The sequence below is a fragment of the Lingula anatina genome, chromosome 5, assembly GCF_051362555.1.
Source record: "Lingula anatina isolate TDL-2025a chromosome 5, LinAna3.0, whole genome shotgun sequence".
Classification (NCBI taxonomy): domain Eukaryota; kingdom Metazoa; phylum Brachiopoda; class Lingulata; order Lingulida; family Lingulidae; genus Lingula; species Lingula anatina.
Genome location: NC_141771.1, coordinates 20,120,316 through 20,146,938, shown reverse-complemented (window position 1 = coordinate 20,146,938; position 26,623 = coordinate 20,120,316). Strand labels below are relative to the sequence as shown.

General features: G+C 37.0%; 2 protein-coding genes across 5 annotated transcripts in view; both read right to left on the bottom strand.

Moving 5' to 3' along the window:
- Nucleotides 1-284: 284 nt before the first annotated feature.
- Nucleotides 285-8,693, bottom strand: LOC106151460 (cytochrome P450 20A1). The gene is made up of 12 exons (XM_087014163.1): nt 8,560-8,693; nt 7,621-7,685; nt 6,900-7,069; nt 6,446-6,591; nt 4,225-4,395; nt 3,933-3,999; nt 3,172-3,348; nt 2,770-2,893; nt 2,439-2,547; nt 2,161-2,225; nt 1,510-1,663; nt 285-985 (listed from the first exon to the last, which is right to left on the bottom strand). The coding sequence occupies exons 3-12, from the start codon at nt 7,030-7,032 to the stop codon at nt 875-877; spliced, it is 1,257 nt and encodes a 418-aa protein (XP_086870289.1). The 5' UTR covers nt 7,033-7,069; nt 7,621-7,685; nt 8,560-8,693; the 3' UTR covers nt 285-874.
- A 1,513-nt stretch (nt 8,694-10,206) lies between these two features.
- LOC106151456 (STE20/SPS1-related proline-alanine-rich protein kinase) overlaps nt 10,207-26,623 on the bottom strand; it is a 33,149-nt gene continuing 16,732 nt past the window's right edge. Inside the window, exons 5-17 of one of the 4 annotated variants that reach the window (XM_013524721.2) lie at nt 26,435-26,544; nt 25,848-25,949; nt 24,527-24,660; nt 24,168-24,216; nt 23,850-23,909; nt 19,317-19,439; nt 18,580-18,627; nt 17,433-17,612; nt 16,388-16,428; nt 15,751-15,803; nt 14,497-14,565; nt 12,937-13,001; nt 10,207-12,229 (exon numbers count right to left, since the gene is read on the bottom strand). In XM_013524721.2, the coding sequence (XP_013380175.2) occupies nt 12,101-12,229; nt 12,937-13,001; nt 14,497-14,565; nt 15,751-15,803; nt 16,388-16,428; nt 17,433-17,612; nt 18,580-18,627; nt 19,317-19,439; nt 23,850-23,909; nt 24,168-24,216; nt 24,527-24,660; nt 25,848-25,949; nt 26,435-26,544 (1,163 nt within the window). In that variant the 3' untranslated portion in view covers nt 10,207-12,100. The other 3 variants (XM_013524722.2, XM_087012924.1, XR_015334484.1) reach the window with 3 other exon arrangements.

Here is a 26,623-nt window from a genome sequence, read left to right as displayed (position 1 = left end):
TTTTACACTGAAAGGTGGCTTCCAGAACCGATAAGATTATGAAAGATACCACTCACGCTGCCATTAAACTTTTTAAAACTTTCTCCCAAGCAAGTATAGACTTTTAACTTATAGAAAAAGCAAACGATTTTTAAAAAGTTTTTATCCGACCGCTCACCTCTTTTTAATAGTAAATCCAATAATTTTAACAGCTATTCTTAACCATTCGTCTTATTTCTGCCGGTATTGTTTCGTACTAGTTTATTCTATTGTTATTTATCTGTTTCATTTTTCTTAAATCTGAGTTGGTAAAACAATTCCTCTTTTATGTGTATTTTATATTATATATATACAATAGTTAAATAACTGTAATTATTATTAAGCAAAACCTGGTTACCGGAATACAGAAAACCCCATTTTTCAGCTATGTCAAATAATTGGTGAGAAGTTATCAACTCTCAGCCGAATTGTTACTACAACCTGTTAATTTAGTCATCAGCAATAAACAGGAGTGAGGAAATTGTCGGCTAGCGGCGTTAGTTATCCGACTTTTGCAGACATATGATACTGATTTTATTTATGTATGTCAGTTTTTTAATGAATAGCAGATGCTACTATTCATGTTAATACAGTTTTTTTAAATTTCCCGCCTGACAACGGGAACAAACACCCCCACTTTCAAATTCAGATCACTCCGCTTTGTGTATGCAGATTTGAAAGTGATGGCAGTAAACAACGAAATCCACTCATTAAAGGGTAAGGAGGTCCTCAGGATGAACAAAATCATAGATAAAGTAAAAATTATGTCCGTCTATACCAAATGCAATAAGTCGTTGACATTGAAGTCCCTTCAACTGCAATAGACAAGCTGGGTTCCGCTCTTTGAAAAGCACCGTCACCGTTGACAGTCGGAGTTTCTCTTCGTCACCGTGATCCAGATATCTCCGTCCGGTTGCCCAGTTACCCCATAGTTGACCTTGACTTCCTGACCCTCCACTAGGTGGAGCTACGCAAAAATAAAGAAAAAGCATACATTAATTTACGGGGAATTAAGCGTTAGTTTTATTAGTTTTAAGAAAAATATCGATGTAAAGGTTAACGTTCACAGAAGGATAGTTTGATTGGTATTTTCAGCAGACAATTTCCCATCAGATATTTACGCATGATATTAAAAACCCCTTAAGATATGGGCACTATTATTCTTGAAATATGTGTATGCCCATCTTCAGCGTTTGTCGTGGCCGTCACCGTTCTTTCATGATCAAATTTTGTCGTGGCCGTCACCGTTCTTTCATGATCAATTTTTTTACTCTGTTTCAGTCTCACTGCTTATGTCAGTTTTCATAATTATGTCTGTCTATTTGACAGCTTTGTCGTTATATTAGCGGTATTTTCATTGTTTGTCATGGCCCCTCTTCTTTCTGTTCCTACCAAACCTTCTAAGTAAATACATTTCTACAAAAACTTGAAATTCCACTTTTCCAGCTCGAAAAGGAATTCGAACGCACGGAGAACAGTTAGGCCTTTTACCTTAAAAACACGCATTATGTTAGCCAGTATGGTGACAAGCTCAGCGTTGGCCAGCCGATATCCCGGGCACTTGCGTTTCCCAATACCATACGGCTCAAACACAAACTTTGGTCTGGTCTTTTCTGCTTCGCTGCTAAATCTCTCAGGGTCAAATCTGGAATATGAACATAAAATAAATGAATAATAGCCGTTGTTCCCCTTATTCACTCTGGTACTCCCGGGGCGATGCCCGCTGTTATTGGAAGATGCCTCTATGCTCAAGGCCTAGCTTGCTCAACAAAGTTAAGACAAACGTTTTAATGTAAAATCTCCGTATACTTATGTGGAAAAAAGGGGACCAGAGAGCAATTCATCAAAGATATCGTCGCCACGTGCCCCTCTGCCTTAGGTTCAGATGCCGCTTTTCCATCAACCCCCCCCCCCTCCAAAAATAAATAAATAAGAGATTAAAAACGTCTAAATAAGCAAACACAGACAAAACCAAACACATTGTCCATCTTTGTGTCCTAAATACAGGCATTACAGTCATAATTTATAGTCATATTGCCCTCATTTGTTATGGTTATTTTCTATTTTGCCTCGCGAAAAAAATCTTTGCGTCCCCTGGCAATTTAATCCTGAAGCCGCCGGTGTAGATATGTGCATACTTACTGGTAAGGGTTCTTCCATATTCTGGAATCATGGCACGCCACGTTTATGGCAGCAATAATGGGCGTCTATAAAACAATCATAGGACCAGTATAATACATTAACTAACACTTCGGGAGTTCTTGAAATCAGAAGAAACGAGAATGTTTGGAAAATACAATAATGGGGTGAATTTTTGAAAAGGGTTTTTACTGCTAACTTGGTTTTAGCTGAGATATGTACTGTAAATGAAGTTTTCAGAAAAACATCGTTGGCTTTCAGATGCGACAGACTACGCGTACCTTTCTTGGAATGGAGTATCCACCGAGTATAATGTCATCTTCACTAGATCTTGCACCGAAAGCGACTACTTCCAGTCGAAATATCTCATTTAGCACCTGTCTTGTGTATCTGGAGGGGGAAAGGGGAGACAAAATCAAAATTGAAATCTTCATTTTGTACCAACCAAACAAAATCTTATCTGACTTCCTAATAAAATCCTAATAACAGTGAATAAAAAGACATGAAGATATATATTTTAGGCAAAACAAATTATTTGTGGTAAAATGTGTGCATTGGAAGCATATAAGTAAATACTGATACCAATTATCCAAGTCAAAAGAAATGGCTTACGTGAGGTTAGCTATTTTACTGCTGGTCACGTGACCGTCAGTACCCAGCACTGCTGCCACCTCCCGGTATATCCGGTCCTGGATGTCAGGGCGAGACGCCAGCGTGCCTAGGGCCAGCGTGAACGCTACGGGGAGAGACAAATAATAATAATAATAATAATAATAATGATAAAATTAATAATCATAATAATAATAATAATAATAATGAAAAACATAAACGACGACTTAAAATGTCCACAGGATACATGTGCATCACAAGTAAAAGACACCAAAATGTTTGAAATGCAATGAGCACAACAGAAGGGGAATAATAATAGATAAAGATGTAAATTAATTTTCCTTTAAATTCATTAACACTTCTTGTTCACCATTTTAATTTCCTTCATCATAAATTCAAACTCACTGTTCAGGGGAGTGATCATACCCCCAAAGATCATTGTTACTAGGTCACTGAGGATCACGTGAACAGGGAGGTTGTTTTCCAACATGGCGTCAAGAACTTGGCCGCCAGAAGGTGGTCTTATTCCACTTTTTCTTCTGTCAACAGCTGTCTTCACAGCAGAGAAGATGTATTTCTTTGCTGGAAGGGAAAAATTGGAATCCAGTGACATGCGTTAAGCAAAATTTTAAATCACTTGTAAAAACTTATTTGAGGACAAGTAATATCTTTTGCTAATGCTTTAACAAAATAATTGGCAGGAACTTATGTCGCAAAATATCAAATTTACCACACCCTGACGAAGCTCGCCGCCCGTCAACCATCAGCTTTTAATCGCGCGGAAGCCGATAGATAGTAAGTGCAAATATTGAGCTGAAAGGGATGTCGGAATTTGAAAAACAATTCTTTAAGCGCATGCGTGGGTTATGGACTTTATAATTTTCCCAGATTGTTACGGAGCTTTGGCAAGTGTCAGGAGACAGAAATCATAAGATGACTTAAGTCGGAAAAAACTACTGTCTTGTATGACTGTTCACGGGAAAATCCTATAGCACCCCACGTTAAGTATATAAAAACTAATTTAGTATTGGGCATATACATCAAATACTGCATTAAGATGGCCAGTTTGATACGGAGTCAATATTCTCTTGTATTAAGCCTAAAGTAATAAGCTCTAATTCACTGGGTGGCGTAGTATACTGCCCATACACTGTGCCACTATGTACCGTTCTCAAACTCCACACTGCTGCCTCGCTGTGAGTCCAGAAGACGGTCCGTCAGGTCTTTGTCCGCCTGGGAAAAATATGGACACCAGTTAAGATAAGCAGAGGTTAAACATCTATCATTTTAGCAAATTATTAAGTTGCTTTTTTTGGCACGAAAAAACCCCAACTGCGATCTCACGAACCTCTAAAACTGTCTCATTCAATTTTAACCGACGGAGCAACCTTTAACTCTACTGCTGTATGGTATACGGAGTACTCTCAAGGGCAATCTTTGTAAGCATTAATGATTTACCGTTTTCAAGGCTCTGACTAGTTCCTTCAAGTGTTGTTCATCCTGAAAGAAATCAGCCCCAATCGCATTCTCAGCGGCTATCTTCACGATAATCTCCTGGCCTTCCTCAAGGCAGTCGATGTGTTGACCTGGGGGGTAGCCGGCCCAGCGCTCTATCAGCTCTTCACAATGCTGAATAGAATAGAATAGAATAAGTGGGCAGGTGACAGGTACCTTGCAATGGACCCTCACAGCCATAACACCACTTTCTTCAATGGCATAATAGTCTATAAGTATTTATTACACCACTAAGCATATACAAGTATCGAAAACCATTCCCCCTTGAGAGCTAAGGACCAACATTAACAACTAAAAATAATAAAAGTGTTTATGAATTAGCCTAAGTGGAACTTGGATACTACACAGGGATAAAACACTTTTTCAAATACGTTTGCTCCATTAAAAATCAAAACTCTATCATTATACGGTAAGACAATAATGTAAAAAAGAAAAAATTGTCTGAATGGGTGGGGTCTCACATGGTTCGTTTTGTTGTTTTCTCCATTCTTTTGTGATGCCATTCAGCCGGGATATCTTTCCTGTTTATTTGACTGACGGTGTTGATAACATTAGTAACAATGTGCTAATACCAAACGTTCAAATGCTCTCAAGAACACATTTATACTAATTAAGCTTATTTAAAAGGCTCTTATTGTTTGTCAAGTTTCACAGTGATCTTAACAGGGCAGTCTTTTAATTGTTCTTATTTGTGCTCTTCTCGATGTTGTCTTTCCATACGAAATTCCAGGAGTTTACACTCCTCTACTCTCCTTAACACAGAATTCTCTAAACAGAGCGGTGTTTTGTATTTTAACTCCTGAGATGTACTAACATTTCCCTTGTTTTTCTTCCATTTAATATAAGAGCATATATTTGCGCCACTCAACAACAGATTCAACAGACACTAACCTGACGACAGTCCCACCAACTGAAAAGCTGTCCAGTGTTTTTTTAAACACTTGGAAAATATAAGTTGCACATTTATGAAATCAAGACATGTAGATATGCGAATGCGCATTGATGAGCAAACCTCTATCATTCATTGCTGTCTTCACTAGCACATTTTGATGAAATTTGTGGACCCCGTCACAATCATGACGAGACAGAACCAAATAATGTACAGATATATGAAGCCCACAGCATCTATCTGTAGACGTCAGCAATGCCTACATGTGGATTGAAAAGTGGACATAATTTATCTTTAAACAGCGTCCCAAATACGAAAAGAAACATAGGGGTTGAAAGAGGCTGCTGTCTCCAGACGGCCTCGTAGCTTTCTTCAGGCCTTGTAAATAAAATTGCCATTGGCGACTTGGAGACGCAGATAAATGATTGCAGCTGTCGAATTAATGACTTTATAATTAAAGGCATTTGATACGTTTTAAAGGTCTACAATTGGGAAATTATCATTTTCTTGTAATTTCATATACAATTCTCATCTCAAAGGAGAGCATAAAAGTAAACTCTTTTAGATAAACGTCATTTTGTTATTTCATTCTCCACATCACGCACTCGGAGTACTTATTGTTACGATTAAATAGGCCTTTGGTAACTGTTCAGGTGAGGAACATATGTTTGAAATTGATATTTGACCCCTCCCCCCTCAAATACGCTGCTGTTATGTCATCAGCTCGAATTAGCAAAACCAACCGAATTTAAATTGATGTGGCATTATCATCTTATAGCAAGACAATGTTTTTATCCGTTTTATATTAGTCCCGACGGGGCCGTGTAGACCAAGAGGGGCCCTCCACAGGGTCAACTCTGGGAGGGACCCAATCCACTGGTCTCACGTTGTCTTCACTAACACAATTGTGTGATTTCTGTGGAGTCCGTCACAATCATGGTTGAGACAGTGTCAAAATCAACACACCGCAGCCTATGGCACATTACCCTTATTGACAGAGATTGCTAACATGAAATGTGGTCACAGTGGCAGAGAATATGTCTTGGGTGAAGGAAAAAAGGAGAGAGAGAGAGAAAGAAACTGAGAGAGAGTATAATTAGAATAAAAGTGAAATAGATTTAGCCGAGACATTGATAAAACCAAAAACAATTATTCAATCACGAGCTTGAACATATACCGGTATTTTGTATTATTTCACCTAGCCCAGTCTGGACTATACAAGGTGTGGTATGAGAGAGAGAGAGAGAGAGAGAGAGAGAGAGAGAGAGAGATCACCTGTTGTATAGTTGGCAGGAAGTCCATCACGATGGTGTGGCTATAACATTTGTCGTAAATCCTTCTTCTGCGTCTCCCCTCCTCGCCGTTGGTGAACTGAACGCTCTGCGGCTCAAGAATTGCCTCAGCGGATTTCAGAAATAAATCTACGATGATGAAAGTTACTTCGTTAAATGATTTATTATCTCCTTTCCCTTCATAATAATTTAAGTGTACAAAAACGCTGTTTATGGCTGTTTATGTATTGTATATGTTTTGAATATTTAATTTCCAGGAAAATTATATTTAAGGTCACATAAAGATCTTACGTTTATATCGTGTCTTAACAACAACAACATGCCTTACTTACACGTTATTTGGAGGGCTGTAGGTTTTATTGACTTGCAGGTGTAATTTTTATGTTTAAGAAATCCCATTCTTTAAAATAACCTAAAGAAGAAATCCTTGTAGTTACCAGGTCTGTCGAACAAGTTGCCATGCTGCTTCAGCAGCTCTGGTGAGGCTACGCTCACCACAAACTGTTCTCCGTACCAAAATTTGGCGATGGGGCCGAATTCCTGATGAAGCCATACGAGAAACTCCTGCATACTTCTATGTGCCTTGACATCGTCCAGGTTTCCTTATCTGGGGCGGAAAACTACACTTTACTATATGGTTTTATTTAATTGAATTTTAATTGAAAAGTAAAATTATCTCCGGTACAGCACACTCACAGAATGTTGTCACTACACAGTAGTGTTATTTATATATATATATATGTGTGTGTGTGTACACGTGTGTGTGTGTGCGTGCGTGCGTGCGTGCGTGCGTGGGTTTCAGAACACCGTAAGTACAAAGTGGGTAAAGCGCAGTGAGAAAACGCTTTTATTATTTTTTCAATTTATACACCCCCATCCATTAAATAATAAAATTAATCTAAACATCTTTTTTTATATAAAAAAAATAATAATAATATTGCGAGAACATTTTGAAATAGCTACGCATATATGCATCAGTCTAAATAGCTGGTAGAATAGCTGGTAAAATACTTCTTCACCAAAAAGATATGAGGTGATGTAAAAGCTGGTGAGACACGGAAAAATAATAGCACACTCGTTACAGGTTATTCATATTATAGTAGCCTGGTCTAATAATTCCCATACAAGGTAACAAACATGAAGGTACGTAAAACCTACTTTGGATGTTTTGGCTTTAGTCCCAGAATCTTCTCTGAGCCTTGGACCGCACTTGTTTGCCGAGACTGAAATATATATATATATATAAATAAGTAATGCACAGTAAATAACGTGGGCCTTCACAGCTACGAGTTTTGACAGCCGCACGCATCTTGAAAGTAACGCGAAGCTAAATGACATGGTCTAACCTCATCTTATTTGTTTGCATTTTTAGCATGAGCTACATTTAATAAACCGAATAAACCAAGAGACTCGGGAATTAGAACTCGATCATGATAAATTCCAAGGACAATACTCGCCATAAAAAGGCCCGCATTCTACCGGTCGTGGAGGTCTTGGGTTCATTTCCAGCAGGTGATATTCAGCCTAACCCAGTGAAATGTATGTCTTATCTTACATGATGTTGTTCTGTTTATATATGATAAATAACAGTCTCCACCGTTCACCAGTGCACAGGTGCTATGTGCAAATAGGTTAAACCCGCATTATGGCGCATAGGGATCATCTATGAATACCGGTATCCGGCATATACATGTGTCCCTTGTAACTCTACATAGTGCATATTTGATCCGAGTGACTAGCAGAAAGTTGGCACCTATAGTACATTTTAGTGAAGTGTGTGTGTGACGTGTGTGTGTGTGTGTGTGTGTGTGTGTGTGAGAGAGAGAGAGAGAGAGAGAGATGGGGGGTTACTTGCTGACATGGAAGACCCACATGTACAGCTGCAGCACGTGGGGGGGGGTACGTTACGGTAACCACACCTGAGAAATATTATATCCATCATGCATACACTGTGACCAATGTTTATATGTATACCAGCATATTGGGAATGAAGATGATATCTCTGGCCCGGGACGTGTCCAAAGCTCCACTCACACTCACAGGAATATGCAGGCACATATGTATAGGACGAGCATGGGTTAAAGCAATATTCCCTACCTTGTATTTCGACCAGTAGAGCGAGACTAAAGCCAACAGAATCACCACGAGCCCTGCAATGATAGTGAACGTGTAGTCTGTCATTTTTAAGGTTGGTTAACCTGACTGATCTACAGATGGGTCTGTCTTACATCATGACGTGGGTTAATCTGGTTATTTACACCTACTCAGCGTCTGACGGACCTATTTTAATGTGTGTCCATGTTAAAATGCGACGCAAGTGACGGTTTGTTGTTGCTGAGGATTTTACGAATAAAAGAAAATACATTGAAAGGAGTAATTCAGTTTATTTAAAACACAAAGAGACCGTGCATTGTAAGGAACCGAGGGAAAGCAAACTGAAGAATTGTCTGCAGAAGTGGACGCATTAAATCTTGAACGATTAAAATATGAAGATTAATGGGGTGACAACTCTTCGTGAGAGTTCTATATTTCACAATAAATACATTGTAAACAACTCATAGAAATATAATATATTCTATTTTACCACAAAAACGGCACTTATAGCAATTATTTTGAAATCTGTGTTTGTCACTGGACCACGTGACCTCTATAGATGGCTATACTCTGTAATTATCTCTTAAGAGATTATTACAAGAAACAGACACACACTTAAAAAAAACAGGTACAAACTTTGAGAAATGGATTCATTAACCATTGTAAGTATGGGGAAATTATCGTTTACCCCAGGATTTTTTTTTCCAAAATGAACAGTTATTATCCTTTTAAATACTGAATCTGACCGGCAGGTCTGATAAATATGACAAATATCGCTAGACCAACGAACTCTTGGTGCAAATAACAAACTCCGACAACTCTTGGAAAAACCTTACACATACTGTAGAAATAGGCCTAGCGTTGTCTATTTGTCCATATCAGACTGATAATTTTGCTTAGGTCTTCAAGCCACAACCTTGAAATATTTGTTATTTTAATTGTAGATTATAAAATGTTAATTCAATTTGTATAATGGTATAATTCTGAAAACTTACTTTTATTCTCTTTTCTGTCAATCGTTTTTCAGCTTATTAATTTTATCGTTGAAATATGAGTGAGCACCCCTCCCCCCTGAATTTTTCCACAGAGCGACGAAAGAAAGCAAAATAAGTGCAAACATCATTTTTCAGGAAATATGTAACGAAATCCTGTGACATATTCCTTTGAATCATACTACTTGAAACATTAATAGGTTATATTTTGTCGGGTTAAGTGTGAATTCATCTTTTAGGACCAAAACGCCAGGCAATCAAGTATAGACCAGAGTTTGAAATCACCCACTCAGTTTCGGGGACGTAAGCACATCATTTTTCACGAGCATTTTCGGTAATTTCACGTAATGTCTCTGTGTATAGTTTGTAACTCTTCATGATACGTTGCGTAAAGTCTAAAGAAGTCCGGACTCTTAAGGTTCAATTTACAATATAATGTAAATATATGTATGTAATAATATATATGTAGCTAAAATTTATTCAGGATGTAAATTAAAAGCCAAACGTGTTCTGAGATTTTTATGCATTTAAAGTATAAAAACAATTTCACGTTGAACCGCTAACGTACAGTGATGCTTGTCTGTCAAGTTTCTTAGTCGCCTTTTATCTATTTTGGATTATTTGGATATATGTACTTATATTTACTAAAAGACCACTCTTTTCTGACAAAATGTTTGTCGACTTTTATTTCTTTTTTTCTGTTAACACTGTTTCATCTTACAAGGCGTGGCCAATGAAGGCCTTCTGAAGTATCACACACCGCCACAGTAATGAGACCAGGAATCACTGGCAAACCACTGGCAACAATACATCTCTCTGAACAGTACGAATCAAAGCTTAGCCCCACCCTTGGCGTTCCTTTATTCAGCTCTAGATACTTTGAAACAAACGTGACATAACTAAACAACGTAACAAACCATTTGAGCTCATAATATTAATTACATTTCCCTTCATTTATGGACTACCAGTCCTCTTTGAAATAAGTAAATAAACAAACTCAGTGCTTCCTGACATCAAATTCAATGTGCTAAGAAATCATCAGAAATATATCATATACTTGCTTCCTCACTCTAATTCACTTTTCTCTTTTTTCAAACAAAAGTTTCACCATATGCAGAAAGGTGATATACCAAACGTAGAACTACGTGTCACCTCATCTTTGGCGAATTCACCCTTCTTCTCTGTTACAGTCAATGTGGTCTGTTGAATATCTTGAATATCTTTCTTTCAGGTCTTTATAATGAATGTGCTTAAAACTGAGCAGTCTGTGATAATGAATATGCTGGGCTGAATATTTTTTTAATCTTGACTCTCTTTGTCCTTAAATGAATTTTGCCAGGAACTGTGTACAAATGCTTGGTGTGTGCAGATAGAAAGAAAATGCCCATGTTCAAAGTACGGCTCCAGTCAAGTAGTGTCTGTGTAAGGCAGTGATAAAGCTGGGGATGCCAGGGCCTTGATCCCACAAAATAACTTTCACTTAAACTAAATTCTTCTAAACCAATTCAGTTCAAGATAACATCAATAGTAGTCCACTGAAATAAGGTACAAAGTAATGTCCTGACATATTTGACATTTCTTTCTTGATATAAAACAGGCACAATATTTCATTTATGAGACAAAGGCCAATTTTCTTAGGCTTTAGAAGGCAACGGCTTTAGTTCCAATGTTTCTTGGGGCTCCAGTTGTTCTGTGAGACAGACACATGGTCCTACTGACAGATGCTGGGGACAAGCTTTTACAGTGATACTGCAATGGGGAGTATTGTTGCAAAAATTGCCTTTCATAAAGATGGTTCATCTGTTTTTCTTATACACAAGCAATCTGTCCAATGTGGATATAAGGAGTGTAAGTAAAGCACAGAATGAAAAATCCAATGGATTCTGTAACATGTGTACATGACGTGCAAGGTAGATACACTTATCCCCTTGGGATAGGAACAAAGAGAATATTCGGGATTTCTGTAAATACTTCATTTAGTCCTTTTTTTTAATGAAGCAGAGGTTAGTAGCATTTGATAACATGGTGAGAGGATTTCTCATGTTGGTTGTGTTGGTTCATGAACACTTAGTGTACAGACACTTCAACCAGAGTCTTGATAACAAACTAACATCACAGAGAACACAGCATGGACAATGACAACTGTTCCAGTGCCATGAACCAATGAATACAGCACATCTGTGAATGATACAGATGACTGCTTCATACTGTATATTAGTCAGAAAGTTAATATGGCTGTAAGTAGTCTCAGCAACAATTCTCAATGACACTGTGTTGTCATCAGAAAGACAACAGTACTGCAAGACTTTGGTTGTTAAACTGCCATCAAATTAGTCTTTAGATATCATGTATTTTAATAAATGTCTACATGTTAATGAGAATTTTTGTTCTGGCTGTAAGAAAACAATCAATTAATGGTATATGATTCCATGAATTCAGAGTTTTTGACCCAAAGGTCCCATAGCTTTAGCTTCCTGCAGGTGCAGAGGGCATCCCCCTCTGGCCACACTGGCACATACTCCGTTCTTTGACCTCATTCTGGTGACCCATGGCTAAGAGGCTGGGTTGGGCGTGGAGGGTTCAGAGTCTGTGGCAGCTTCTGAAGCATCGCTGAGAGTTAACTGGGCAAAGCCTATCAGAGATTTGTCATCTGGAACCTCATTGGGACCACAACCAGAGTTCTGGAATGGAGGATATAACAGGAAGATCAGATACTTAACAAATACACACACACACACACACACACACACACACACATCAAATGAGTGTCAAATTGTAGTAAAGATAATAAACACAAGGGTGAACTCACTCACTGTGTGACTAATCACAGAAAGGCTAACAAATGGTCTCAATTTATTTTGCAAAACATTATTATATATATATATTAATTGTTGCATAGAAAAATGCTTAAAAAGGGATATAAAAGTAAAGATGATTAAATCCATATGAAAAAAGAATGTCATCTTCCAATTTCACCATTTCTAATATCATGCAATATATGCTGCAATTCTTAAGGAACTTCAAAAAAAGGTTATATACAAATACACAATTGTTCAATTATATCATATCACAGAATCTATGCCTTACTTCATCTTTCTTGGATTCATTTGTGAGTTTTTAATTACCATTTTCAGTTAGTGACAAGAAAACTCAAATATATCATTTAGGCTATCCACCATGGAGACCCCTAGTGTCAACATTATGACTGTGTTCACAACAGGTCCAACTTAAACCAGAGTTAACTTGCTGATGTCCTCTGGTGACCAGATTACATAGCAGTCCCATCTCCCACCCTACAGCTGAATTAACAACTGGTGACAATAACCAATACATTTCCTGTCCAATTTGGTCATTATGTAAACACGGCCTTGGAAAATAAAGTTCCTACCAGTGCAAAGGTCAGGGACTTGCTGGCTGGAGGTTTGTCTAGAATCTTCTGAAGATTGGCTGCAACTGAAACATAAAGAATAATAATTATTATTATTATTATGATAATAAGGTTCTGGGAAATGCTAAAATTCTAATGTCAGATTGACTGTTTTGCCAAGCCTTAAATACAATATATTACACAGCATATTTATGTAAAGTGAACCAGCAACTGTCTTGAGAGTGTGCTGAACCCTTTCCTCTCCTGGAGTTGTAAGAGAGTGATGTGCTGACCTTAACTACTATAATCTGCTTATTTTCTAAATTTCTGTATAAGCTATAAAGTCTTCATTTGGAAATAATCCAGCAGCTTCTCAAATACTGAGACTGGTATCATGATGCACTTCTAGTTTTTGTTTAGATCTTCAAGGGGTTATCAATAAGGTTTGCAGCAAATTTAAAGTGTTTTATTTCAAAACCTATGTCATAGCTTGAATTGAAATTTAGTACATAAACTCTTTATGTGGTACCACACACAACATTAATACTTCAATCACAAATATTCCATACTGTTATATTATATTATTATTCTTAAATATGTTAGAAATTAATAGAATATGCACTGGGTATATATATAGCATCTGCATGAACTAATGATTGATTTCTCTATAAGACCAAGTATCAGTTTTTGTTTGTTCTTTAGTAAATATTTGATCACATTTTAAAATGCATCTTATACATAGAATTGTCATTTTGTCTCTCTCTGCTGTTTATCATGCATGTGATATTTCATGCTACACTACCATAATATGCTAACACCCAAGATGACACCCAAACCCAAGCACATCCAACTACTAATTATAAACAATCATCAACTGAATCGTTATTCATTGTGAAGGCGTACCAGTAGTTTGCACACCTGAAGAAGCACCCGTTTTGCTACTGCAAATCGTTTTCTTAGAATTTGTACAAGTAGATAGATGAAACAGTATCTACCAGAGTCGCGTTTTTTATGTGTTGTTGACTTTAAACTTTCAAAGGCAGTAAGATATTTTTTATTAAATAAAGTTTTGATTCTAATTATCTTTAAATGCAATATCTTATTAACCACTTTATTTTTATATCCTAAACTTCAGGATTTTATAATTATCGTTACTTTTTTTCACTTTAAAGAGCTTCTTTGGTATTCAAATTTCTGATTTATATTTTGTACATATATAAGCTGAATAAACATTATTAAACTATTATCATTATTAAATTATTTTTTTAATATTATTATTATTATTATTATTATTATTATTATTATTATTATTATTATTATTCAGTGTGCTGCAGGAAGAAAATGAAAACAAAACTGCTTTCACACTAGAAAGAGGTTTCACCTTGATATCTGATTTATTTAGTTTAAACTGTTCATTTGTTTTGTTTTGTTTTGTTTTTTGGACACAGAGACACCGACAGATAATCCTTAGTGACATACTTACTAAATAGCACAACTATCTATTAAATAAAACATATTGCTACTGTATTCTTGAGATCAAACTACTGATATTCAACAGCCAAGGATGATGAGCCAACTCACCCACTATAGTGTCCTTGCCGTCCACCAGGCCTGCCTCCACCAGCTCTCTGGACACACTGTCTGCTGTGTCTAGAACAGAAATAACTAGACTATAACTACAGGCACAGGAGATATAACTATAGTGTCCTTGCTGTCCACTAGCTCTCTGGACACACTGTCTGCTGTGTCCTGGAACATAAATAACTAGACAATAACTACAGGTACAGGAGATATAACTATAGTGTCCTTGCTGTCCACCAACTCTCTGGACACACTGTCTGCTGTGTCTGGAACATTAATAACTAGACTATAACTACAGGTACAGGAGATATAACTATAGTGTCCTTGCTGTCCACCAACTCTCTGGACACACTGTCTGCTGTGTCTGGAACATTAATAACTAGACTATAACTACAGGTACAGGAGATATAACTATAGTGTCCAACTCTCATTATAACTGACATCAAAAGATGGACAAGTAAATCAATGGAAGAATGCAAGAATGTCTGGAACAGAAATAACTTAACTTACCACTGGTACAGGAAACATTCAACAGTCTCCACCTTCATGACATTAAGCTAACTCAAACAATGGGAACTAAGACCGCATTCAGAATGACGGACTAACTAATCCATGGATCTATGGCCGACCCACATGAATGCTTGTTACGTAATCCATGCAGGGAATCTATTCAGTGTCTATTACTGGATTAGATGGCAAGCTTTTTAGTGTGTCGCCATATTTGAGTCATGGACTAGTTAATCTGCTGTTCTGAATGGAGCCTAACCAGTCCAAGCCAGGTGAACAGTTCACAGTGTGGCCAGGCTGGATAAGGTGACCCCAAGTTGGAATTAATAACCAAATGGACTTTTTGCTCTACAAAGGTCTGACACACAGCACGCCTTTAATTATTATTTGTAACTGGTACATTATTTGAATTCCATCATACCTGACCAACATTTATCAGCATCATAAAAGCCATGCACTAATTTAAAATTGATTAAAATGGTTCGAAACTGAACAGTTGTGCAGTGACTCTGAATTATTTTTAAAATATCATAAAGCATTTTAGCAGTTTTTGTTGATATATAAACAACGAATAAAGAATACACTGTTGTCAGAGAAAAATGAATGGATGAAAACTGCAAAGATGATACAAGTTTTCTTTCTAGTCAAGCAACTGAAAATTGTATTTCATCAAAGTTTGTTGAAAAAAATATTTTTTTTTTCTCCCTCAATTTTCCTTTCCTTATAAGGTCCTAACTCTATACCCACCTTGTCCTGTGGTGAAGTCAAACTTGATATCATTTAATTCTTTACTTTCATTCCTAAAAGACAATAACTTTGATATAGTCCACAATTACAAGAATTTACGTTTTCTCCAAGATAACGTAAGTGGTTAATCAGCAGACAATTTATTACAGAAATATTATGAATTTATCTGTTGTGATGAATAATATGCACACAAATATAAAACTATCTAAATTATTGAATATTTAAATTCTGAACACAATTAACTTATTCTTTATATACTGCGCCATGTAATGTCTCTGGAATATAAAAATTGACTCCCAAGCCATAGATTTTGTAGCATCCTTGAACTAATTAATTTAGAAATTATCACAATTCAACAATTAAATGTTGGAATATAATGTACAACAAAAATCCATAAATTTACCTCAGTCTTAGCACCATACTGTATGTGACAATCACTTACCTCAGTCTTAGCACCATACTGTATGTGACAATCACTTAACTCAGTCTTAGCACCATACTGTATGTGACAATCACTTACCTCAGTCTTAGCACCATACTGTATGTGACAATCACTTACCTCAGTCTTAGCACCATACTGTATGTGACAATCACTTACCTCAGTCTTAGCACCATACTGTATGTGACAATCACTTACCTCAGTCTTAGCACCATACTGTATGTGACAAGAGGCAATTCCTGGAATCACAGGTGAACAATTAGCAAATGTCATCAAATCATTGCATCAGAACCACTGATGGATTTAATGAGTTGAATTGTATATATTCTTGTTAAAGTTAAGAATTCAGCTGTTAGTTCATAACTACATATACACATCAAGTGATAGTGTTATAGCCAAATTGATATAAGATTGTAAACAATGTACACAAATATATATTCACCATGGTAACTATAATATTAGTATAACTTTAAACATGAAACACATTAAATACAAATTATCACTTCAATTTCATCAAGACTGTTGTAGGTGAAAGTTTTTCTCTATTTTAAGCCAGTAATGACTTGGCTATGTGTTCAAATTGTTATTTTTGATATTATAAAACACTGTGAAGACGTCCTCCCCAAAATAAAAGGAACACAAACTTTTTCACCACACACGCATGTTTTTGCTAAAAAAAAGACAGCTGCTGGGCCAGAGGTGCAGCCAAATGAAAGCAGCAGTCAGCTGATGTGGCATTAAAAGTCTTGGTTTCTTTACTGAGGTTGGACTAGGCAAGGCATCATGTCTGCTGTGTACACACGTAGCCATGGAACAATTTATTTTTAACCAACAGAATTCAACTGGTTGCAGTAAATATCAGATCTGGTCATTATTCCCTGAAGTCCTGGTAATATCTCACATATGACACTTACTAGACCAACAATTAACCTTGGGCTGGTATTTTATGTATTAAGTTATGTTTGCCAAGAGTTTCCTGTTTTGTCAAATAATTTTAATTTCTTATAAGGTATTTGCAGGTATCCTCTTCACCTTTGAAAATATCCCAATGTCATGTTTTTGTTTTACGTAGCTTTTTATCTTTCCAAATGCAGACTTTACAAATGTCTAAACCCCTCCAATATAAGGTTATCTCAAGCACATCTGATGTCTATATTTCTATACAGGAATAGTTTTGAATATTACTGAGAACCTAAGAGCCAGCACTTTGGTTTTAGCCACACACTATAAAACAATACTGTACCTGATCGGCTGCCAGGTCCCCAGGGGCAGACGTCTGAGCCCCAGGGTCTGGCACACTAGTTAGGACTGGGGGTATGGTAGAAGTGGGTGTAGTCGTGGGTTTGGCAGAAGAGGAGGAGGGGGGAGGGGACAATCCAGAGGCTGCCACACTGACCACAGGCGCAGGCAGAGGCGAGCTGGCCTGAAGAGCAGAAATATCCCATCATGCAATGCAGTTTGTGTGGATGACATCGCTGTGAGTGCAAGCAGTTGCCTTTCCTTATCGCATTTAGTTGCAAAATTGATGTTATGACTGAGGTTTGGAAATCATTTAAAATTAGCTTTAAATATTAGATTAAATACAACACTCAAGTTACTTAGTCTGTCAGCAACAAGTTAATTAACATTTAATTAAGTATAGGGTGATCATAAAAATCAACAAAATGATGAAAAGTAATTTTGTATATCATTGTATCTGCATGCTGTTAACAAATATCTGTGCCTTATAAACACAATTTTCAAGGTTTTTAAAAAAAACCAAGAGTATAAGCAGCATCAACTAATAATTTAATATGTTATATGTCACATTTATAAAAATTAACTGTGCTATTAGGATTATCCATTTAAATGTAAAAACATGTTCAAAACAACTTTTTCTTCAAAAATTATTTAGCTTTTAAACTGAATTCACTTAAAACAAAAGGAAATCAAATTAAATAAACTAAACATTAAATTAACTAAAGAAGCAAACCACAGATGTCTACTAAAGGAATAATTTAGGACACTTATTAAAATAATCATTTGTAATTTTAAACTGAATTCACATAAAATATGCAAAAGGAATCAAATTAAATAAACTAAAAATTAAATAAACTAGTAAGAAGCAAACTACCAGACTATCCAAAAAAAGTCTACTTCAGGAACAACTTAAAACACTAATAAAAATCCAACTTCATAGATTTCAATTACACAAAACAAAGCTTTGATATAAACAGCAACAAACTCAACTGACTGTTAATATTCATACACAGCTGCTGATTACAAAACTTGCAAAACATGGAGGTGAGTGGCAAAAGCATGCTGTAGCAGATGTGCAATACAGTCATGACAATCAATAAATTATACCAACATGATAAATAAAATAAGTCTTACAAAGAAAAAATACATACTGGTTCAATCTCTTTCTGCACCGGAGTCTCTTCCTTGACACGTGGAGACTGAAAGAGAACAATACAGACTAAACTGGTTTGTCCTACAAATGTCTTTGGACAAGTACAACTCATTTGCATGATTAAAATTTGGTGCTGATTTTGCTGCTTAGCATCATGTAAAATAGCATCAAAATTGATAAAATAACCCATTTTGTGCATCATTATTTGCTTTTCTGTCTGTACATTGAACAGCTTTGCTGCAGGTTTATTAGCCTGGCAGCCAGGGGGAGATTCATATGATACAGTATGTTGGTGTAAGCTGGTTCAGTGTGGAGGTGATCTCCTCACATACTTTTATAAAAACAATGGTATAATTTGTTTATATCTGGGTGTGTGGAAGTAGGTGTCTCAAAGTTGAAATAAGATGTGGAATTTGTGAAGAAACTATTTACACATGTCAACATAATATATGTACCATTGATAAATAAATAAAGATAACTGTCACTTTCAGAGCTCAGCATGGGGGTTGTGTGTTGGCTACATTCTCCCTGATACAAACAACATCACTTTACATATGAGATTGGCTTTCTTTTTTATAGTAGATAAATTGTGCTAAAAGTCATTTTCTGTAGTTATTAGATTCATCAAAAGATTAACTGAACAAGATGAAAGCTAAACAAATATGTCTTAACTGAAAAGCCAGCAACCTTTTACTACCACATAAAATGGTAGATCATTCCCATCTGTGTACTTACCCTGTCAGACTGCTTGGCTAACTGACCCTCCTCTGAGTTCTCGTCCAGGTCATCATCTGACCACTCCCACGTGCCGTCTTTTGTCTTGTGCAGGCGTCCACTGGACCCAGGAACTCTCTTCACCTGAAGGTAGGAAAACAGACCATCAATATTTACTTTGTTATCAACCGTTAGCATCTACACATTATGATTACAAATTATGATTCTGATCCCCTTCCCTTGTTATCCATCTTGGGTCAAGTAAAGTCAAAATGGGCAAACTAAGTTTAAGTCCCACTGATGTGCGGATTTTAATCTGAAAAAAAAAAATCACACAATATGTTATTTGGTCTGTGTTTCACATTTAGTTACAAGGTGTTAAAGTCTTTGCAATCACATGTTAATGTAAGAGAGCCTCTATCTAACACATATTTGTTTGAACTGAAAGTCAACTGTACTAAAACAGTCATGTTTTTCTTTTGCTTTAAAAATATCTTGTAAAGCCATTTTTATTTATGTTTTAAAGGGTTTCAAAAAAACGTTTACAGGCACAAACATTCCATAAAACAAGAGGTAGACACCAGGGATGCTCCCCAGTAACTCCCCTGTGACACCCTGCATGTTGTTAGACACCCTGAAACTCAGGGGTCATTGGAAACTGTACTACTGCCATGCAGGCTACTGGGTCATGGTGACAGTTTAAAATTGATTCGTACAAGTGTGTAACTACGTTACAGATCAATTTATGTCGCATAAAAGTTTGCAACTCCGTTGCAAATTAAGGTATTACAACTCAAGCAACAAACTGCATTTGTTTTTAGACTGATTCTGATAGCAAATAGATCGCATCTATTTAGGCTGTCTGCACCAGCCACATGTCACAAGCTAACTGAGTATGCATGCGCAAGCATATCTCATTTAAGACTGACCGATATTTTTATACTAAATAAAATTGTATTTTTTTCATATCACATCATGGAGGTAGCAAACACACAAGATTTAATAACACTTATAGGGCATCATGATTATCAGTGTGCCACTGGTCGAATATCTCTACTGTAAAATGGCACTGAAAAATCCTGGTGTTGGTGAAATAATTAGATAAGAGCAAGAAGTCGTACACGACTCACATTCAAGTTCACAAAGTACTTGGGAGAAAACATAATATCAACTTAACTTGAATGCAGATCTGAAGAGTTGAATGTTACTCCAACCTTTACTTCAAAAAATAAAAAAGACTGCTGTTTATTCTCAATTCATGAAGCTTTGTAAATTTTCCTTACCACACACCTTGGATCATGTGCTTTCAATTACAGAAAAAGAAAATAAAAGCCACATATTGTTTTCTTTTTACAAAATTTTAGTTTTAATTTATTAACCATATACTGATGACAAAAATAATTCACAGTTTAAAAAACTGAGGTCTCCTACAATGACACTTACCATTCATGCAGTCTTCAGTTTCTTCTTAAAAAGTAAAGGCAGTATGTTCTTGGACAACTTATGCACAAATATCACCATAAGAACTACAGCAAGAATAACAGTGAAAGCAAGCACAGCCATGAGGGCTGCGACATCCAGTAAGAAATACTGGACCCAGTTCAGTCTGTAAGCTGCTTGTGAGTGAAAGTGACTGGAGCCATTATGGCGCATGACATAGTTTATCCAATATAACAGTTCATCTTGCCCAGACATAGGGGTGTCTTTGAGGAGCTCTGACAGCTTAACAGCGTTTTCCTTGAACACTTTATTCCCCAGAACACTGCGTATGGCCATCTCCAGGATGTCCTCAGTCAAAGTACTGAAGGCCAGTCTCACTCCCACCCCGGCCCTGTCTGTTAGTGTTCTGGCGTGGTGATGCTGGTCAAACAGCAGAGGAATGGCGACCACAGGGACAGCATGGTACAGCGTCTCCCAGGTACTGCTCACTCCACAGTGGCTGATGAACAGTCTGGTGGCAGTGTGGGCCAGGAGGTCATTCTGGGGGAACCATTCTACCAGGTGGGTGTTCCTGCCCAGGAATTTGGGAGGTGTTCCCTTGTAGCGCCACAGAACCTTCTGGGGAAGTTTGGCAAATACTCTGGCAAAAAGTTCTGCTTTTTCTTCAAGCATGGTTGGAACCAAGGTACCAAAGCTCATGAGAACAATGCCGTGATCAGCCCAGGAGACCATGTCACTGTAATACTGAGACAGAGGTTGGGGTGGTGTCCACAGGAGACCAGGAATGGGTTTGACATGAGGCATGACAGGGCACGGGTAATTAAAAGCAAAATGGACATTGGCTGCAATGACCAGCGAAACACGTTCAAAAGCATGTCGCATGTGGGGCCACTTCTCGTTGGGAAAATATTCCCATCTTTTTCTCTCTAAATCTTCTATTTTGTCGTTCATCCACTTCATGCCTTCCCAGTGGTCGTAAATGTTTTGGATTCGTTCCCAGAAAGTCATGTGATCTGATAGGCTGCCCAAAGGAAATGGCATGTAAGAGTAGAAGATGGGCTGGTGGAAGACCCACCACGAGTTCCAGAACCCATAGTTAGAGTAGGCAATGGACGGCACCTGCAAGTATTCATTCAGGAATATCCCTGGACCAAAGTTTACAAAATCAAAGAAATAGAGGGAGAAGTTTTCCTGTTTCAGACTCTGAATTAAGGTTTGGTCTCCAAATAAAGCATCACACAGGGTAAACTCCATGATGTCTGTGTCTCTGAGGAGGGGGATGGCTGGCTGGTCAATGTAGCTGAGAGCAGTGGTCAAGTCCAGCTCTCCGCCTTGGTTGATCCACACCTCCGGCATTTTGTACCGAATCAAATGCACACTGTCTATATTCCTGCTTGGCTGGTAATGGTCACTGACCAACATACTGACAGAATGATTACTGTCCCTTAGCAAGATAGCGATTTTCTCTACATTCATGGTTCTTGAGTTAAATATCTGTGAGAATGGGAAAAGAAGTATTTTCTCTCCCTTACAAATATTTAACATTACAATCATTAAAGCCATATAAATGTGTGCCCTGCCGTCCATAGTGCAGTACACAGCCCATCCAGGTAAACAAACTACTTCAGTGCTTCTTGTTTACAGTGTCAGCTCCTCTTTCACTTCAGTGTTAGCTTATATCCCTCTTTAGATAACAAGATAAGGTCAGTAAAGGTCATGCTGGGGTAGCGATATGTTGGCTGGGTGTACAGGGACTGGGTCAGGTTACAGAGATTGTGGGGTGAATCACAGTACTATGTATATATACATACTACTGCCTGATGATGGCAAGGGAATATCAGTTATTTCAGGGGGGAGATCTGCTGCTACAAATATATATGAGCTAAATATAGCAAAAAAAGGATTCTTGTATGGGGACTGGGTCAGGTTACAGAGATTGTGGGGTGAATCACAGTACTATGTATATATACTACTGCCTGATGATGGCTAGGGAATATCAGTTATTTCAGGGGGGAGATCTGTTGCTACAAATATATATGAGCTAAACATGATTATTATTGTGATTATGAGCAAAAAAGGATTCTTGTACGGGGACTGGGTCAGGTTACAGAGATTGTGGGGTGAATCACAGTACTATGTATATATACTACTGCCTGATGATGGCTAGGGAATATCAGTTATTTCAGGGGGGAAATCTGCTGCTACAAATATATATGAGCTAAACATAGCAAAAAAAGGATTCTTGTATGGGGACTGGGTCAGGTTACAGAGATTGTGGGGTGAATCACAGTACTATGTATATATACTACTGCCAGATGATGGTTAGGGAATATCAGTTATTTCAGGGGGGAAATCTGCTGCTACAAATATATATGAGCTAAACATGATTATTATTGTGATTATGAGCAAAAAAGTATTCTTACGTAAAGCTGAGATCACTATATGATTTCACACACATTATGATTTTAATCTCTTTCTACATGTCATTTGGTAATCATTTCAGAAAACTGTTTAATAACATCAACAACTGCAGAAGCATGTATCGTTTCAACAAAAATGAAGTTCACACACACTGGTAACAAGCTATAATTTTAAATGCATACAAATTGTTTTAATTGAAATACATTGGTTTACAACAACAACAAAAGACACCATTCGGTTCTAGTGATCAGTATTGTTTTACATAGAGAAAAATATGTATACGTTTTTAATGAGCATGTTTCACAAATTTAGCAATTTTTTTAAATTTACATCTGAGACAACAAAACTATAGAATGCACAATTTACTGAAGAAATTTAGGAAAGTGGTTGACCAACCTACAAAGGAACCCTCACAAAGCTACCTTAACTTCCAGGCAGTGTCAGTTTCAACATAATTCTTTTCCCAGTATTCCCTCTCCTTATGTGACAGAACGCATTCAGAACAGCACACTAACATATCCACAGATCAAATATGGTGACCCACTAAAAAGCTTGCCACTTAATTCCTGATTAGACACTGAATGAATTCCCCATGGGTATTACACAACAAAGCATTCGAGTGGGTCAGCCATATTTGATCTGCGGAACTGCTAGTCAGTTGTTCTGAAATCGCTCATATCCAGCACAACTTACCTTCTGTGGCTTGACTGGGGGTCCCTGGTCTGTGAGCAGTTTGACCAAATGTGCCTTGTCCTGAAAACCACAGGAAATCCTATGTATTCAACTGTAGCAGTATAATTATTGACATTTCCAAATATTCACATTAAAACTGATCTTTTCTTTAATTTCATTATCTTGTCAATACCCTCTGTTTATACCATTAATACATGGAACATCATTTACAAAAATCAAAATGAGAATCTAAGTATGATGTATAAAAGAAACAAAATTAATGCACAATTTAGCCATATCATAAGGTACTGAGTCAAGATAATGAAAACTGTTACCAACCTTGGATTTTTTGAAAAATTCATTTTTCAGTAACTGTTTTGCTGTTGGTCTGGAAAAGCAAAATATTGTGTTAGACCAGCCCATGAGCACATACATGTATATTCAAATCAGTTTGTAACAATTAAATGCTACATCATGAAAAATATCTATTTAAAGATATTAATCAAAAAGAACTAATACATTACTTGTTTTTGCAGGCAATTCATACATTTACACTGAATCCCTTTACTGCACTCATCTGTAACCTTCTCAGTACATTTTACCATCATTTTTGTACTTAGTTTCTGCCTTTAATAAAACAGCACTGTAATTTCTAAATGACTCAGAGCTAGTAATTCTATTAAAAGTTGACAGTTAACCTTTTCTCTGGTTCCTTTTTAAGGCACTCAGCTATCATCTTGCGAAACAGTTTGCCATAGTTTTTATACTGGTCCTTGTCCTCAGCCGCTGAGTCTATGTTTGGCGGCTCATTCTGCAGGGTCAGCATTAAAACCTACACACAATATTCAGACCAAAACATCAGCATTAAAACCTACACACAACATTCAGATCAAAACATCAGCATTAAAACCTACACACAATATTCAGATCAAAACATCAGCATTAAAACCTACACACAACATTCAGATCAAAACATCAGCATTAAAACCTACACACAATATTCAGATCAAAACATCAGCATTAAAACCTACACACAATATTCAGATCAAAACATCAGCATTAAAACCTACACACAACATTGGATCAAAATATCAGTATTAAAACCTACACACAACATTCAGATCAAAACATCAGCATTAAAACCTACACACAACATTCAGATCAAAACATCAGCATTAAAACCTACACACAACATTGGATCAAAATATCAGTATTAAAACCTACACACAACATTCAGATCAAAACATCAGCATTAAAACCTACACACAATATTCAGATCAAAACATCAGCATTAAAACCTACACACAACATTGGATCAAAATATCAGTATTAAAACCTACACACAACATTCAGATCAAAACATCAGCATTAAAACCTACACACAATGTTCAGATTTTATTATTAACTGACACGTCAATTTCTAAAAGAACTCCAACTAAAAGGTAATGCCAGTTTCTCTGCTTTTTTTCATAAAAGAAAACTATGTATATTAATATTTTATTCTTATCTTATAATTTATACAAACAACTACACACACACACACACACACACACACACACACACACACACACAAACAAACACACACACACACAAACACACACACACTCACACACAAACACACACACACTCACACACACAAACACAAACAAACACACACACACAAACACACACACACTCACACACAAACACACACACACACTCACACACACAAACACACACACACACACACACAAACACACACACAAACACTCACACACACAAACACACACACAAACACACACACACACACACACAAACACACACACACAAACACACACACACACAAACACTCACACACACACACACACACACAAACACACACACACACACACAAACAAACACACACACACACACACACACACACACAAACAAACACACACACACACACACACAAACAAACACACACACACACACACACACACACACAAACACACACACACACACAAACACACACACACACACACTACAGCATGGACTAACCTTCATAGGAGGAAACTTATGATAAGGAGCAGTTCCCGTGGCCAGCTCTATGGCTGTTATACCAAAACTCCAGATATCTGCCTTGAAATCATAACCTGTCACCTGAGAAAATAAACAAAAATGATTACTACTGACATATACTTTTTCTACTGTTACGTGAATTTACTTCTCAGTGGTTCCTTGAAGTCTTTGTAGTTTTAGGTGCAGCTTTTAGTGCCAGCATTTTTATTTTTCAATTTTTCCATGCAGATTTTATTTATTTATTCATTATTATTATTATGATTATTGTTATTTTACTTGTAGGCCAACCCTGAAAGATATATGTTAACAAAAGTGTTGACAATAATTCCCAGATATCTCAGTGGTGTGTCAGTGGGAGATCTGCCACCAAGCGCCACTGTTGTTCCAACTGGCACATTTACATTTTAGCCAAGTCACCAAAAAATAATGTGAAATAGTCAAATTATGGTTTAAATCAAATACAATAATAACATCACCTCCCCTAAAAATTCTTATGCAACTATAATCCTGAGGTATTTACAAGAAAACAAATGTTTTGTGATTTGACCTGACCTTTGACCCCTCACCTGTTCCATAACTTCTGGAGCCATCCAACATGGCGTCCCCACAAAAGTGTGCCTCACAGTGTCCCGCGACAAATCCTTCCCTGTGGCCAGCCATGCGCTGACGCCAAAATCTGAATAGTACAAATAAATAATAAGATTTCTACCACTGTTTAAATGATCGGAAAAATTCTTAGCAATTAAGAAAACTGT

What these genes read in the sequence shown, in the direction of transcription:
- LOC106151460 (XM_087014163.1), bottom strand. Translation starts at nt 7,032, where the DNA reads ATGCAGGAGTTTCTCGTATGGCTTCATCAGGAATTCGGCCCCATCGCC. An exon ending in TAGTCAGAGCCTTGAAAACG is followed by an intron (nt 4,000 to 4,224) that starts GTAAATCATTAA and finishes TATTTTTCCCAG; the next exon opens with GCGGACAAAGACCTGACGGA. An exon ending in AGTAAAATAGCTAACCTCAC is followed by an intron (nt 2,548 to 2,769) that starts GTAAGCCATTTC and finishes TTCCCCCTCCAG; the next exon opens with ATACACAAGACAGGTGCTAA.